Source organism: Drosophila arizonae, chromosome 2 (assembly GCF_054131065.1).
Source record: "Drosophila arizonae isolate 15081-1271.41 chromosome 2, UAZ_ARI_1.0, whole genome shotgun sequence".
NCBI lineage: Eukaryota > Metazoa > Arthropoda > Insecta > Diptera > Drosophilidae > Drosophila > Drosophila arizonae.
The window spans coordinates 20,210,795-20,226,098 of NC_142922.1; the positions used below are offsets into that span (position 1 = coordinate 20,210,795).

The 15,304-nt window shown below is 40.1% G+C and overlaps 2 protein-coding genes across 17 annotated transcripts in view; one reads left to right on the top strand and one right to left on the bottom strand.

Annotated features, from left to right (window-relative positions):
* Nucleotides 1-15,304, top strand: part of Octbeta3R (Octopamine beta3 receptor) — a 47,043-nt gene that overhangs the window by 19,984 nt on the left and 11,755 nt on the right. For 14 of the 16 annotated variants that reach the window (XM_089462110.1, XM_089462109.1, XM_089462093.1 and 11 more), the window contains one exon: nucleotides 13,099-14,155. In XM_089462110.1, the coding sequence (XP_089318236.1) occupies nucleotides 13,509-14,155 (647 nt within the window). In that variant the 5' untranslated portion in view covers nucleotides 13,099-13,508. Of the gene's footprint in view, nucleotides 1-5,071; nucleotides 7,013-7,098; nucleotides 7,629-13,098; nucleotides 14,156-15,304 lie in introns of those variants that run through there. The other 2 variants (XM_089462105.1, XM_089462108.1) reach the window with 2 other exon arrangements.
* Hug (protein hugin) lies at nucleotides 533-3,876 on the bottom strand. The gene is made up of 3 exons (XM_018018074.2): nucleotides 3,606-3,876; nucleotides 1,485-1,749; nucleotides 533-1,017 (listed from the first exon to the last, which is right to left on the bottom strand). The coding sequence occupies exons 1-3, from the start codon at nucleotides 3,687-3,689 to the stop codon at nucleotides 815-817; spliced, it is 552 nt and encodes a 183-aa protein (XP_017873563.1). The 5' UTR covers nucleotides 3,690-3,876; the 3' UTR covers nucleotides 533-814.

Genomic DNA, 15,304 nt, shown 5'->3' on the forward strand with positions numbered 1-15,304 from the left:
GCTGCCTTAATGTGAGTGCAATTAATGATAATGATAATCAGAGCTGGCAAATTTATATGTATTTATACAGTGTATGCAAACACGTGCAATCTGCACAGGCGGCATACAATTTTTGTGTGTGTGTGTGTGTGTGTGTGTGTGTGTGTGCTTAATCAGGCTGAAATAAAGCCACCAGCTTTTGGTTAACGAAAAAGCACGAATTATGGAAACGTCATAAGCCCCACTACGAGCACACCGAGCACATGACTGGCTGACTGGCTGAATGGCTGGATGGCTGGATGGCTGGATGGCTGGATGGTGTGATGCTGGGCGTTGCAGCTGTCGCCGCAGCAGCTGTTGTCCCATTTCTCACTTCGTATAATGAATTTTTCATTAATTTACTTTTGCCAAACCAAAAATAAAACACATATAACGAAAATTCTCGAAAATTCACAGTTTGAGGTCAATTATTGACAGCTGCCCCTCTCTCTCTCTCTCTCCCTCCAGTTTTTGGGAATTTTTGATCGATACGAGAAATAAAGCAACACAGATATCAGGTTTTCAATGGTCTGCACTTTATTTAAACACATAGTTTGTGGCGAATACGAATTTCTCTCAATATCTCGGGGCCTAGCTATACATATACATTTACATATACATATGTGTGGATAAAGTGAGTGTCGTAGGAGTAAGTAGATTATTTGCTTTAGCGTTTTTGGGGACGTTGTGTGAGTAGTTTAATTTGAGCTGGCTAAGCGCCAATGGCTGGCCTCAACCTTGTCCGGGGCTTCGTCCTTGCCGTTCGTCCAGGTCGCACTGATGATACTGCCATGGCCTAATCCCCGCCGCTGCCGCATACTTGAGCACGTTTGCCCAGGCGCGGCTTGAACGGCACCGATTTCTTCATCATGCGCGACACAAACTGCCCGCCAGCCGCCTCCTCGTTGCCCCCACGGCTGTCCAGCAGCTGCTGAAAGTCAATGCTGCGTCCCAGGCGTGGCGTGCGCCTGGTATATGCTTGCTCGTTATTTCTCTGCCCTGCAGGACCAAAGAGACCAGGCGAGAGAATTAATAAAGCATAGTACAGTTACACTAACACACACACACAGACACACACATAATATCATGAAACGGACATTGTGATAATTCTCGTATGAAATGCAGTTGAGAAATTCCAGTTTCAGCTTCAATAAAAATTTGCATGCACTTGAAAGCAAACGAGAACTGTTATATAAGCATGATATGATATTGAATATCCATAGTAAACAAAAAGTGAAATCTGATTAAATTTCAGCTAAATTTTAGTCAGCTAGCGTGCAGTTGGCAATGTCGGATAATGCAAATGTCCTTGCCATTAAGCCTTTGAGTCACACGCGAAACTCTTGTAGACGAAATCAATTTTCTCGAGCGTACGCGTAATGCCTAGCTGAGCATGCTTGAGATGCTTTCGTAGCCGCTTGTCATAAGGCCGCATTACTCATACGCAGCGTGCGCCCGATACTCACACTGGCGAAGTCTTTCCAGCAGCATGTAGTACGCCAACGGCGGCATGCTATCCAGGTCGAATTCCTGCGCCTGAGCCTGCGAGGCTGTCGCCGCGGCGCCGCCCTTCTGCACCAGGCCGTTCTCATCCAGGTCGTCAATGATGTCGTTTAGCTCTTTGTATTCGCCCATTGCGCGCTTGTGGCGTGCTTCCGCCGCGGCTGCGGCGCCGGCAGAGCCAACGCTGATGCCGCTGATGCGATTTGGCAAATCCAGTTTGTTTGTGCCCTGCGCAAATGAAGTGCCACAAAGCGGCACGAGAGCCGCAGCGCCGAAAAGAAAACAACAAAAATATTTGAAATATTTGATTCGAGGCCCTGGCGCCTGTGGCAACGGCAGCAGCAAGGCTTTCAATATCGTCCCCCTCTCTCTCTCTCTCTCTCCCTTCCTCTCTCACTCAGTGAAACTGTCGACACGTGTTAAGTTATTTTTATGCCGCCTATTTATGCGCATACGTGAGCTGCACACACACAACGCACTCAAAGTCTCAACGGGTGTGCGTGTGTGTGCGTGAGTGGCGTGAGTGGGTATTATGTGTGAGTCGAGCACTTTATTGTTTCAATTTACAGCATGACAGGCAGCGGCGCGCTACGCTTGATTAGACAACTCAATGTGAATTGAAATGCCAACACCTTAAATCGGCTTGTAAATCGCATCTTGGCCATAAACGCAAACACAATAAACCAGATGTATTACCCGCCAGCTGACGCTGCCCCGCACTTAAACAAAACTGCAATTGAATTTAGTCAACAGCTAAATATTTTGGCAATCCTCAGACAACCAAGTCAACTGAAATAGAATATGATGTGCAGGCATACCTTCAAGTGTTTCTATTCAAATTGTTATTTGTGTTTCATCATCAACAAGAGATATTTCAGCTAAGTACAGAGCACACAGACCACCGTCCATTGATGTGTCAGTACTGCTGCGTATATACGCAATACTGCACTAACTAACATTTTCGGAGTATTCCTGATCAGAGACGACAGATAAACAGAAGCATCCATTCTTGACTTGACAGACTAGCAATGCCACGCAATCACCAGAGGAAGCCTTGACTTAATAAGAGTTAATTACTTTTCTCAGTTTTCATCCCAATATTAAAGTAATCCCTCACCTCGACTAACAATCGAGACAACTTGTCCTATATCAAAGTAAAATATGTTAAGGTCCAACTTGAGGCGGCTTCGGTTGCTGGATCATTTACTCAAACCCAATTGCCTAATTTCACTGCTGCTCAGCTGTAGTAGCTATACTATTAGCTACAACGAGAACACAGCTCTTGCAAATCGACTCTTTGGGATATACACCACAATCGTGATCAGTTTCTATGGTTATTAAAACAAAGCATCATCCATCATCTTCTTTTGATAATCCCTTAAATGAGTTTGCTTAGAATTTTATAATATACTTAATATGTAATATACATACATATTCCACTCTGTAACTGTATGCTTGTAGTAATATTACTGTGTTCCCTTAAAAATCACGACACATGAGTCTAAACTAAATTATTACCCAATAAGCAAATGTTTGAGGGCAATAACTGTATCTCACGTACAAATTCCAACTTGTTTTCAAGATGCAACTATATGCATATATAAATTCCATACATATATACATTTTGGCAAATAGTTTAATCGAATCATGCAATCTATAACTGTTTTATGGAATGATTGAAATTGATGTCAGAAAGTTGGAAATATAATTACGCTTGAAATTGATGGCCAATTATGAGATATTAATTAATGGCAATCGCTTGACATTGCCTGGCGCACAATTAGCGATGCGGAAATTGGGCACTGACAGGTGGGGAAATTGGCTGAAGATGCAACTGCATAACTGCCTCTAACCGAAAATCAGCCACAGAAACGCATCTGACAACAGATAAGGACAGAGAGAGCGAGAGGGAGGAAGAGAGAGATGGATTGCAAAGTTTTTTGCATAGAGTTTCGATGCTTGAGGCGAGTCTATTTTCGCTTTGGCAGCTGTGTTTGCGTGTTTCGCCGGCTAATAAAACTTATCAAGTGGTGCTTGTCAAGCCTCGGTGGTTCAACCTTTTGGCGAACCCGCTGCACACTCACCTGCAGAGCCTTCGCTTGGCTGGCGTAGACCAGGTAACAGGATACTGCGATTAGCAGCAATGTGCAATTACTTAGTCTGTACATGGCTGGAGCGTTGCGGAGTCCTCGGGGGGTTGGGGGGTCACAGGCTGGTTGGGCTGCGTTTCCTTCCTTATTATGAGCGCCACAAGAAACACACGATATGGCACTGGACAACTAGTTGCTGGACTTGAGCTAGAGTCGAATGCGCGACGCGTTACGGCTGACGGTTCACTGATGCGTTCAGCAAGGAACTCTGGAATTTTTATAGCCAATTGCCAGAGGGCTGAATGACAGCCGTTAAATGATTTGTTATGCACCCCTAGTGGCAAAGCTCACACTCGTTAGCCACTGCCCGCTGGTTGGCCGTAAACAAGCTGGACTCCCAAAGCCTAAACGGAAGTGCCAACAATTTGTGCCGCACAATTGCACAGCAGCAGCTAGCCAGGCACACAGTGGCCAAAATCGTCGTTCCTCAGCTCAGTCTGCTCTAAGTATAACAAATGGAACAAAGGACAGGTTAAATGTTCCTAGTCCTGTGTCAGCTTATTGTTTACCTAATTGAAAGAGTTAACACACGGACAGAAAGCTACTCCGGCAAATTGAAGCTTAACTAAGAGTTGCTCTTGGCTCGACTTCTATTGTTCAATCTGTTGTGTGGATTGTGATAAATTTAGCGTGAACCAAAGCTTTAACCTAAGGCTTTGCAAATTTTGTTAAATAATTGCGAAAAACAAAGGCTAAAGGGATAAGACATGCATTGTAAAGGTTTTCAGGGTGTTGTTAAATATGTAAAGATCTTTTTCTCAATAACATATAAAATTTATGATTTTCACATGAAAATTTAAATTTCAGCTGGCCATTTAGCTTAAGAAATAAAGTCATTAAATAATCCTCTATACGAATTATTATCATTAAAATAATTTAAAAACGAAGACTTATATTTAAGTTAGCCATTTTGGTTAAGAAATAAAGCCTTTATATAAATTCTTTTTTTACGAATTATTGTCAAGAGCGAAAAAATTTCTTAAAAACTATTTAGCTTGTTTTATAATTATTATTAATTATTGAACTTCTTTAAAAAAATTTTATCAAGAGCCACACAATTTTTAAAAATTAATTGAGCTTGATTTAGTTTTAGTTAGAAATTATTAAGTTCTTAACTAATTATTATCAAAATTCTTTAAAATGTTTTCTACATAATTTACTATTGCTTAAGAATTTTTATTTAAGAATTATTAAGAATAGCTTTTTAAATTTCTGTTATACTAAGAGATGTGAGAATAGGCTTTTTAACTGTTGAATATGAACCGCCATTACTTAAACACTATCTATTCTATCTATCTATACACATATATGCATTATCCATTTCTATTTTAGCTTAAATAATATCTAAACATATATACATATATGTACATATATACAAAGGTATATTTATTTGCTGTAGATAAATATATGCATATATATGCATTATCCATTTCTATTTTAGCTTAAATATTATTTAAACATATATACATATATGTACATATATACAAAGGTATATTTATTTGCTGTAGATAAATATATAGATACAAAGTTCCATCGGCTGTAAAATTTATTTTGAAGCCTGTTACAATTTTCCGTAGCACTGTGCACTGTCCACAGCTGGTGGCAGAATCTGTTCTATGCAAATGAAAATACGTGAAAATCAACAGCTTCTCGCAGCAGCAGCAATAAAAAAAAAAAAAGAGAAAACAACGTTAGCAACAATCACAATGACAATGCCAATCGATCAATCTTATTTAAATGCTGACAGTTGTCGTCACATTGTGTCTAAGCAGGGGATTGGCGCTTCCAGTTGGCTGGAAAGGATTGGAGTGGTCCCTGGCAGGAGGACTTATTGCTGAGCCGCATTAACTTTAATTTGTTGAGCAAACAACAACTGTGCACCTGGCCAAATGCCAGCTTAAGTCCCGCCCCCTCCGCCAGCTGTCAGCTGCCAATCTCAATGGCATGCAAATTATTTATGCCAATCGAGATGCCAGCTCACCGATGAACCGAAAAACTGGACATTAAGCGAAATCTCGCCAACAGAGAAAAGTCGCGAATTCCCTCCATCAATCCATCAATTAGGGCTGAGCATGAGGTAGCATTTTGAAGACACTATTTTCTGGCACTCCCCATTTTGACGTGATCTTGATTGATGGAACTATGCGGAGATTTTTAGCTGCTGTCCAAGATGTGTTAATTTATTTTGATAGCTTTATGTTTCACATAGCAACAGGAATAGATATTGTTATATCTGGTATATATTTGGGTTAAGTCAGTGAGTTTCTCTTCCCTTGCTCACCACGGCCCTTGCTCGAAAGGTGTTTATAGATTTTTATAAAAATATTACCAATTCACATTTAATTCATTTATAGAGCATAAAGAATGTTATTTTCTTGTATTTGCTGATGTATTGATGGCCGACTCTTCTCTTATCGATGGTCAAACCTAAAAAAAGATCTTTTAAAATCAATTTATTTTTTTAAATTAATTTGAATTAAATATTTTTTTATTAATTTTCTTTTGCTACGGAATTTGTTATTGTGACCTAAATGATTCCAAATATTAAAACTATTCAGTCACAAATATTTATGCTCCGACTCAGCTAGACAATTAAAATCATATTTTATTAAGCTTTAAGAGATTTCAACAATAAATTATATATATTATATCTATATATATAAAAGAAAGTTGTGTAAAAGTGAAGACTGCTTATAACTTGATTTGGGCTGAACCAATTTTCATGGTTTTTGATTTGTTGGATTTGTCTCCGCAACGAGTTTAGTATAGGGTCTTAAAAATACTGAAAAAATTTGCCGAATACTTGAAAAACGCGGTTTTTTCCCCAAATGTTCAAATTTTTTTTATACCCAGTAGGCTTGGTAACAGTGACAGTTTTGACAATAGTGTAGAAGTAAATAAACAAATGTAGTCAGTCAGTCTACGGTCTCCTGACCTCGAGCAGACCTGACTTTTCAAAAAAAAAAAAAAAAAAAAAAAAAAAAAAAAAATTCAAATCAAAAGGAAAAATATTTCAAATCAAAAATCTGCAAAAAATCAAAAGATTAAAACCTGACTGTTCAAAAAATAAATAAAAAATTAAAAATTCGAAATTAAAAAAAAAAAGGTAATTATTAAAAAGTGTATTTTTGGCTTTTTATATTTTCGGACTTTTAAACTTTATAAATATTTCAAATCAAAAATCTGCAAAAATTAAAAAAAAAATCAAAAGATTAAAACCTAACAATCAAAAATAAATAAAAAATTCAAAATTCAAAATTCGAAATTAAAAAAAAAAAAAGTTAATTATTAAAAATTGTATTTTTGGACTTTTACAAAAGCTAAATATCGCGAAAGTTCAGGTATTTGTTTGTCTCAAACATAAATTTGTGTAAATTATTTATATTTATATTTCTCGATTGTTTTATATGGTTTTGTGCGAGGGCAGTATTACTATTAATAAAAATGCCGCGTCCTAGAAGATCTAATCTTTCCCGGCGGACCCATAATGCAATTAGGCAACGGAATAGCGCGAGTCAATTATCTGACGAAGAGCGAGAAATCGCCCGAGAAAGGCTCCGCGTTAGTACCCAGGGAAGAAGGGCCTTAATTCGTGCTTCTCAAAGAGAGGCAGCCCGTGAAATGGCAATAAGAAATGGTTCAAGGATTGATTTGAATCGAGCAGCGTTTCGATATGATTGCACCATTGATTACAGCTTGAATCGTTTAGTTTGCATTGGTCCAATGGACGTTGTTTGCTAGCATTGTGGCGCATTGAAGTTTGCTGGTGAAACGCCCGGTTTGTGCTGCCTTAGTGGTAAAGTGACATTGCCATTAGCGGTCACCATAGCCATTGCGTTCCCTGCTTTATGGCGAAACACTAGAATCACGACATTTTCTAGCGAACACTCAAAAATACAATGCCTGTTTCCAAATGACATAATTTGGGGCGGAAAATATTGGAGACGGATATTTAAGGTAATTTACGTTAAAAATTTTATTTTCTATGACTGCCAAAAAAAAATTTTGAATAATGTAGTTTGTTAGATTTCTGTAAATAGTGTTTGTAAATATAACTATAACTATGGCTTTGAATTTAAAGATTCAAGGCCAGATTTGCCATCGCATTGGATCATTGCAACCTATTGAAGATGCACAGCAAAAATTCTTGCAAATATACTTCATGGGCAATATGGAAGAACAACTTGACCGGCGTCAAGAAATGAACACAGCTATGAAAAGAGCAATTCTCCATGATTTGCATGCTTAGAAATTTAAACCAACCAAAACTGTGCAATGGAACGCGTTTGGTGATAAGAAAACTGATGAGCAATGTGATTCACGCGTTGATACTCAAAGGAAAATTTAAAGATGAGGAAGTTCTTATTCCTAGGATTCCGATGAGCTCAACAGATATGCCCTTTGAATTTATTTGAATTCTCGCTTCGTCTTGCCTTCGCCATGACGATCAACAAGTCACAGGGCCAATCTTTGACTATTTGTGGCCTCAATCTAGAAAATGCGTGTTTTTCTCATGGTCAATTGTACGCGGCATGCTCACGTGTTGGCAAACGATCCGCATTATTTGTTCTTGCACCCGACCAAAAAACGAAGAATGTCGTTTACCACAAGGTGCTTGAATGAAAATCCGATTAATAAATTTATCAGTGTATCCCAGCCTGAACAACATAGCTTTCAACAATTTTTTACCTAGAAATAATATAGAGGGCAATGCAACGTTTGCCGGGCCAGCTAGTATTATTATATCTTAAAATTTTCCTTTTAAAATACACATACAAAGTATGTAGCTTGCAAATCACATTTGACCATTTGATTCTCTGCACTCTACTTACAAAATCAACCGAAAAATCATATTCAGTCCCCGCTCTGAGCAAGCGTCTTTGATTCTTTTCATTTTTCTTTTCTGCTGAGCGCCTTCAGTTCAACTATTCGTCTGACGCTCTTTTAACGAACATCGTCTTGGAAGCGATGCGATTGACATTCGCATAATACGACTCAGTGGGTGAGCAAATGCGTAACTCAAAGAGTCAATGCAAACGGTATTCGTATTCACACCCACATGCACAACATCAATTCATGCACGCTCGAATCAAACTCGCCTGTGATACCAATATATTCACTAAAGATATTTTGCTCCGAGTCGGCCGGAGAAACGAGAAACAAGAGTGGACAAATGCAAAATGAGTTCTCTGAGTGTTTTGCCAGAGTGTCAGTAAAAGTCATCGAGAAATGGTCGACAGCTATTTGCGAGCTATGAAAACACACTAGCAGATCAGTCAACTGTTAAGTGAGACAATATATCAAGATTAAAAAAAAAAAAACAAGTAAGAAAGCTCTAGTCGAGACTGCTCGACTAGGAGATACCCTGAACCCTCTAATCTGATATTCTAATCATTCTGCACTTTTTTTATGCTCATATGCACGCATAAGCCTGCGCTCTGCTAACTGCGCAGTAAGCAGCGACTGCGCTTGGGCTGCGCTGCAGTGTGGGCAATATTATGAGAATTTATTTGTCGAATAATTTCTTTTGTAGACATACGATCTTAATGAAACTTTCAGAGTGTAATCATATGGTAAATATGTGTGTACATTCCAAAGTCTCTAGTACTTGAAATGCGTTTCTTACAAATTGGGGGAGAAGGGGGCGTGGTATCCAAAATCTGTAAATTACAAAATCTTTGTATCGATTAACTTTATATACAACACAAATTTGAAGACTCCAGGTCTAAAAATGTTCAAGTTAGGCTAAAAAAACAAAATCAATTTTTCGATTATTCTCGATAAAAAAGTTATCGGACGATTTATCGAAAAAATAAAGCAAACTCGTACTGCGTATGGTACACACGAGTATGCATGCCAAATTTCAGCTCTCTAGCTCTTATAACTTCTGAGATCGACGCACTCATACGGACGGACGGACAGACGGACAGGGCTATATCGACTCAGCTCGTCACGCTGATCAAGAATATATATACTTTGTGGGGTCTGCCACGCCTCCTTCTGCCCGTTACATACTTTTTCACAAAACCATTATACCCTGATTTCCCATTTTCAATGGGTTCAGGGTATAAAAAAAAAGAAAAATCTATAAGCCTAACGCTATAATAAAGTTCCTTCTATACTATCGATAGACTTAACATCTCCACTACTTAAATATCATTCACCCATGCCCTCCCTTCTGATTCCCTCACTGTTAATCAAAGCGCAGCTGATTAAACTTTTACTTTTGTTTAATTTCACATAAACATATTACCTTCCGCCATTTTAGAATTAGAAGTAAATTACATTGGTTTCCGTTTGAAGTTGCAGGGGAAACTCTCATTTGCTTTTCTCTCCACCAACTCACGCCCGCTAAAAACTTCATCTACTTCGGACTCTGGACTCTATTCATTTCTAATTTAAACTAAACTAAATTATTCCACATGTTTTCTGTACATCAAATTGATGTAATTTGTAGCAAGGCAATTAGAAAACATATCCCTCTTTTTTTGACCCAAAGTCAATCAGACATGACACGAACTAAACCAGCAATAGTCGTCCTTCGTCCTTGTCCTTCGCCTGTGACATGTGTATATTTAGAAGCACAATAAAATAACCATCCCGTGACGTCCTTTGGCCGCTCTTATTTATTGTTGCAACGCTGTAAATTGTCTGTACGACATTCATTAAACATAAAATATACAACGAGGTCTACGGCAGAACTAGTTCGATAGCTAATTAAGTGCCACCGTCCTAGTCCTTGACACAACTTGCAGTAGTTGTTGATAAATGCATTGTCAACATCTATCCAACTGGAAGGGATTTTAGCTGAGATATTTTACAGTTTCTTCTTCAATCTGAGGATTGATCAGTTGTCATCGCAGACACAGACACAGGCACTGCCCCGAGTTCACATTGAATTCCCAGAACTGGCTTGGCCCTCGGTGGAAGTTGTCACAATATTTACAATTAGTATTTGCCCTATGACTTGCTCTCGGGCGGTTTATCAATTTGTGTTTGCGAAACAGCAGCAGTTAAGCCTCTTATGTGGGGCTCGGACGGCGGCCAGACGGCGGACAGTATTTAGTACGTACTTGCAAAGCTCTGCGTTGAGTCGGCTGCTTGCTCAATGGCTGCTACGGGCACGGACTTAATTGAATTAGTAGTGTCCTTTGCGCGTCACTTTGAAGTTTGCACTTTGCATCCGCCTACGGCGTGGGCTTTGGACTGACCCGTGCGCGACGCTTGTTGACCAACGCGTCGAGTAAAGGACCCAACCAGCCGGCCGGAGCTTGTTGACGTTTGCGCTTAAGCGTAAACTCGACTGCCGGAAGAGGAGCGGCTTTATTGAATTTCCGGCAGCACAACGCACTTACAACGTCAGCCGTTCGAGGGCATTAATTATGCCGCAACGACTAGAGGAAGAGTGAGCGAACGAGTGAGGCTACTTATCCAGGATACTAAAGCGGGCCACTGAGTCCAGCTCTCTGCAACTACGAACTTTAACCCGCTTTATATATGTCCTGCGCTTTGGCTTGAGTGCTGACTGATCTGTTATCGTCGCGAAATCCGAACATAAAGTTATTTAGCTGGCAATCCTAGCAATCCTGGCAATCTGGCTGTATGGCTCCCAGTCTGAGTGGTTCACTAAGCACAACGAACAAGTCAATTTAAGCTGGTGATAGAAGGACGAACAAGGATAATCGCACTGTAAAATACTTTACTTTGTAGTGTGCGTGTGTGTGTGTGTCCGTCTCATCTGTTCCGACTCTAACATGTCCATAAAAGGCATCGAAATTGAAAAGGCTGAAAGACAGCAAAAACTCACTTCCTTCTTCTGACAAGCTGACTAAAACTTATAGCTAACAATTTATGTTGCATTTGAGCTTTAATATCTCAAAGTAATAACAGTGGATAGTTGATGCAGAAAGAGAGAGAGAGAGAGAGAGAGAGAGAGAGAGAGAGAGAGAGAATAATGGGAGAGATAGAGGCGGGCAGCAAAAGTAAATATTTCGATATAGATTTAGTAAGTGCATTGCTTAAAATCAATATTGTTCTCAGCTGCAGATTTATATTGCTATTTCAACCGGTTTTCGTTATGAAAGGCAACAGCTCTCAGGTGCTTTGTTATAGTTATATTGAACACTTTGAACACAGAACCTTTGAGATTTGGCTTTGTTAAAACAAGCGAGCAGGGGCGTAGCTCATGGCCAAATTAGCTCGTATATATGTATATGGCGAATGAGTGTATATAGCTAACTGGCCTGATGAATATTATATTTTCCGAATGCATTTCATATTTCATTTCATTATGCATTCCCTGATAAACTGTAAAATAAAAAATATTCGATTCAAACCGCTCTCCACCCAAAAGATTTACTTTTACATGATGATGAGTCTCTCCCTATCTAAAGCATAAAAATATATAAAAACAGATTAAGATTATGCATGCAAAACACAATTTCATAGAGTAAAAAGACATTATTTGGGCATAATAAACAAAATTTTAAGGCCACACAAAAATATAAACCATAAGAGAAAAAAAAAATAATAATTTCCCATACAGTTTGGCAAATTCCGCAAAAGCTGCAAAAATCCTTTTATCGCCAGAGCAGCTTTACAATAAAATATTCTTGGTAATCTTGAATATTTATGTGTCACACGAAACACTTGAGCACATGCCTATCTAAATCTATGCAAAATTAAATAATATTTAATTCCCTGACAATGGTATCAAAGCCCACTCAATGCAGACGATGATTCTGTTGAATTGTCTTGTTCCTACTCTGCCTTCATCTTTGCAGCTTTTATGTATTTATTTAGAAATTTGAAACTTGTTTCGCACTCACATATCAGCAAATATGTGTATAGGGATTTCCGCATCTATCCATTTTCGCCTTCCATCGCTTCTCGGGCGAGTGAATGGCAAAAGGCAACTAATCAAAAATAGAGTCGAGCACACAGTAAAAGGTTAGGCATGACAGTGAAGGATGCTGAGCTGCCATGAGAATAAGAGCAGCTATTAAAAAATAATATCAAGCTGGTTGCAAATGTGGATGCAGCTGCAAGGCGAATTTTTGTCTGCTTGGAATCTATGTAAATTAGAAGGTAATACCTTGGGCAGTCCCTGAGCACAGAATGTCTGCTGTCGACTGTCTGCTGTCGTCGGGAATATGCAGATGTACTTTTTATTTCATGTTTTTTGTTCTTCAATAAAATGCATGGCAAGTACGCACAGAGCGTGCATGCAATATACTTGCTTCCTTCGGAGGGGTATCAGGGCAGGGATGGAGTGGGCGAGGCACTTCTAAATTGAATCGATATGCATACAAATACATGCATATCTAGGGCAGCTCTTAAATTTCGCCCGATTGTATATTTTGTTTGCAATTTTCTATTGCTTTACTTATGCGCTTATTTGGCCCATTATTTATTTATGCATTTTCAGACGCCTGGACGCTGGCTGCTGAGCGCTTGAAAGCGCGGCCAAGTTTTCTGTTAAGCTGCGAGCAACTCAAACAAAGGCCATAACCGAAACGAGAAGTGAAGGCGGCGCAGAGGCAGAAGCAGGAGCAGGAGTAGGAGCAGGAGCAGGAGCAGGAGCAGCAGCAGCTGGCAGGCGATGGCATCGCGTCCTCTCAGCGCGCTGGGCAAACACTCGACGTCGACGGCGAGGACATCGTTGCCGCTGAGCACTGTCAGTTGATGGGGCGGCGAATGATTATGAGCTTTGACCCGTTGCTTGTTTGCGTTGCAAATTGCAATTATGTGAGCGAACGAAAAATGATTATCTACTCTTCAGCGAGCGGGACAGCAACTGCACAGACATTTTAATCAACGCAACAGTGAGTCGAAATAATGTCAATGCCTAAGGCAGGGCACGGCCCAAGCACAGGGCGCACTGCGGCGGCATTGCCCACTTCAGCTATGCGACGGCCTAGCACATCGATGGCTATGCTAGCAGCTGGTGGTGCAGCCGCCACAACAACAACAACAACTGCAGCAGCAGCAGCAGCAGCAGCAGCAGCAGCAGCAACAACAACAGCAACAGCCATAGCCAATGGTCGTGGCGGCAACTTTCTGTTAACTGCAGCAGCAGCAGCTGCAGCCACCACAACAACAACAACAACAACAACGACGACGAAGACGACAATGGGAACATCAACAACTACTTTGCAAGCAACAACACGATTTGTGGACGCCTCGTTGACTTCGCTGTCATTAACGGCATCATCGACTTCATCTCCGAGCGGTGCATCTTCCGCGCTGCCATCCTCTCCGGCCACCGCCCTGGAGCTCTTCTCCACGGTCGCCAGCAATCTGACAGCGAACACGAGTACCAGCCTCGGCAGCGTGGTGGAGGCCGGCGAGCAGCTGGAGGAGGACAGCTGGGTGGACGTATCGCTGTTGCTGCTCAAGGGCTTCATCTTTTCGTCAATTATCCTGGCCGCAGTGCTGGGCAATGCGCTGGTCATCATTTCGGTGCAGCGCAACAGGAAACTGCGGTAAGCCAATCGCTCCACAGAGAATGCACTCTTTATGAGCACTAGAGCTTCGCTGGGAGGGAGGTCGTAATTGCTCGAGGGAAATGGAATATCGTAAGCAAATGTAAATAGCAAAGGGAAAGTGGGAGGGTGGAAAATGCAATTGTGAATCGAGTAGCATGCCGAGAAGAAATGCTAGAAAGTGAAAGAAGTAATTCCTGCACATCTCATATATGGCATCTGATGTGGTATATGATTAAATTTATTATAGACCCAGCCGTGAGAGCAACACGCCCATTACAATGCTCACCTCTCGGCCTTCGAGTTAATTACAATTGCGACAGCACAGCATAAATAAGATAAACAACAACAGCGAAGCCCTTTATAAACTGTTTACATACTCGTAAATGCAATTTAACTGGGCGGCAAGTGGAATAATGAAACACAAAGTGAACAAAAATGTCACTCACGTTATGTTGCGAATGACAAGGCACCCCAGAGAGCAAAAGAGAGAGAGAGAGAGAGAGAGACAGAGAGGAGAGAGAGAGGCGATTGCACAAAACTGTAGCATACTATTGGGGGCAACTTAGTTATGTATGCACATGAGTGTGTGTGTGTGGGTGTGTGTGAGCTCCTGTGCTGCAACATTTATGCGAGCCACTGTGTCATGAATTTTGGCAAATGTCTTCCCTTTATTATTACACAGCCTTTCAGAAAAAAAAAAAACAAAGAAATAAAAGGAAAACCCCCGTCAGAGAGAGTAAATTTTTAAAATGTGAGCGATAAAATGAATGAGCACTTAAGACTGAACTCACAAGAGCAGACGAACAGTAAACAACATTATGAACATTTGCCAGTAACATTCTGAAGTGGAAATTAATATATGTATACAATATATATATGTATGTAGTAGACAGGGTAAGTGGCTGACAAATGTTACTCAAATACGCCCATTGGCGGCTTGGCAAATCGAGAAAAACTGTAATACTGAAAGTTCATGTGCTTTAAAGCTAGAAACTCAAAATGCAATAAGTAATTTATTGTTGATATCCTCTATATAATAAATATACATCTGAGAAAAAAAAAGATTACAGTAATAATAGTAGTACTCTTGGACAAAAAAAACTCCATATTTTTAAAGCAATTTAAAACGAAAATTAACATTAATAT

What these genes read in the sequence shown, in the direction of transcription:
- Hug (XM_018018074.2), bottom strand. Translation starts at nt 3,689, where the DNA reads ATGTACAGACTAAGTAATTGCACATTGCTGCTAATCGCAGTATCCTGT. An exon ending in GCCAAGCGAAGGCTCTGCAG is followed by an intron (nt 1,750 to 3,605) that starts GTGAGTGTGCAG and finishes TCATTTGCGCAG; the next exon opens with GGCACAAACAAACTGGATTT. An exon ending in GCTGGAAAGACTTCGCCAGT is followed by an intron (nt 1,018 to 1,484) that starts GTGAGTATCGGG and finishes TTGGTCCTGCAG; the next exon opens with GGCAGAGAAATAACGAGCAA.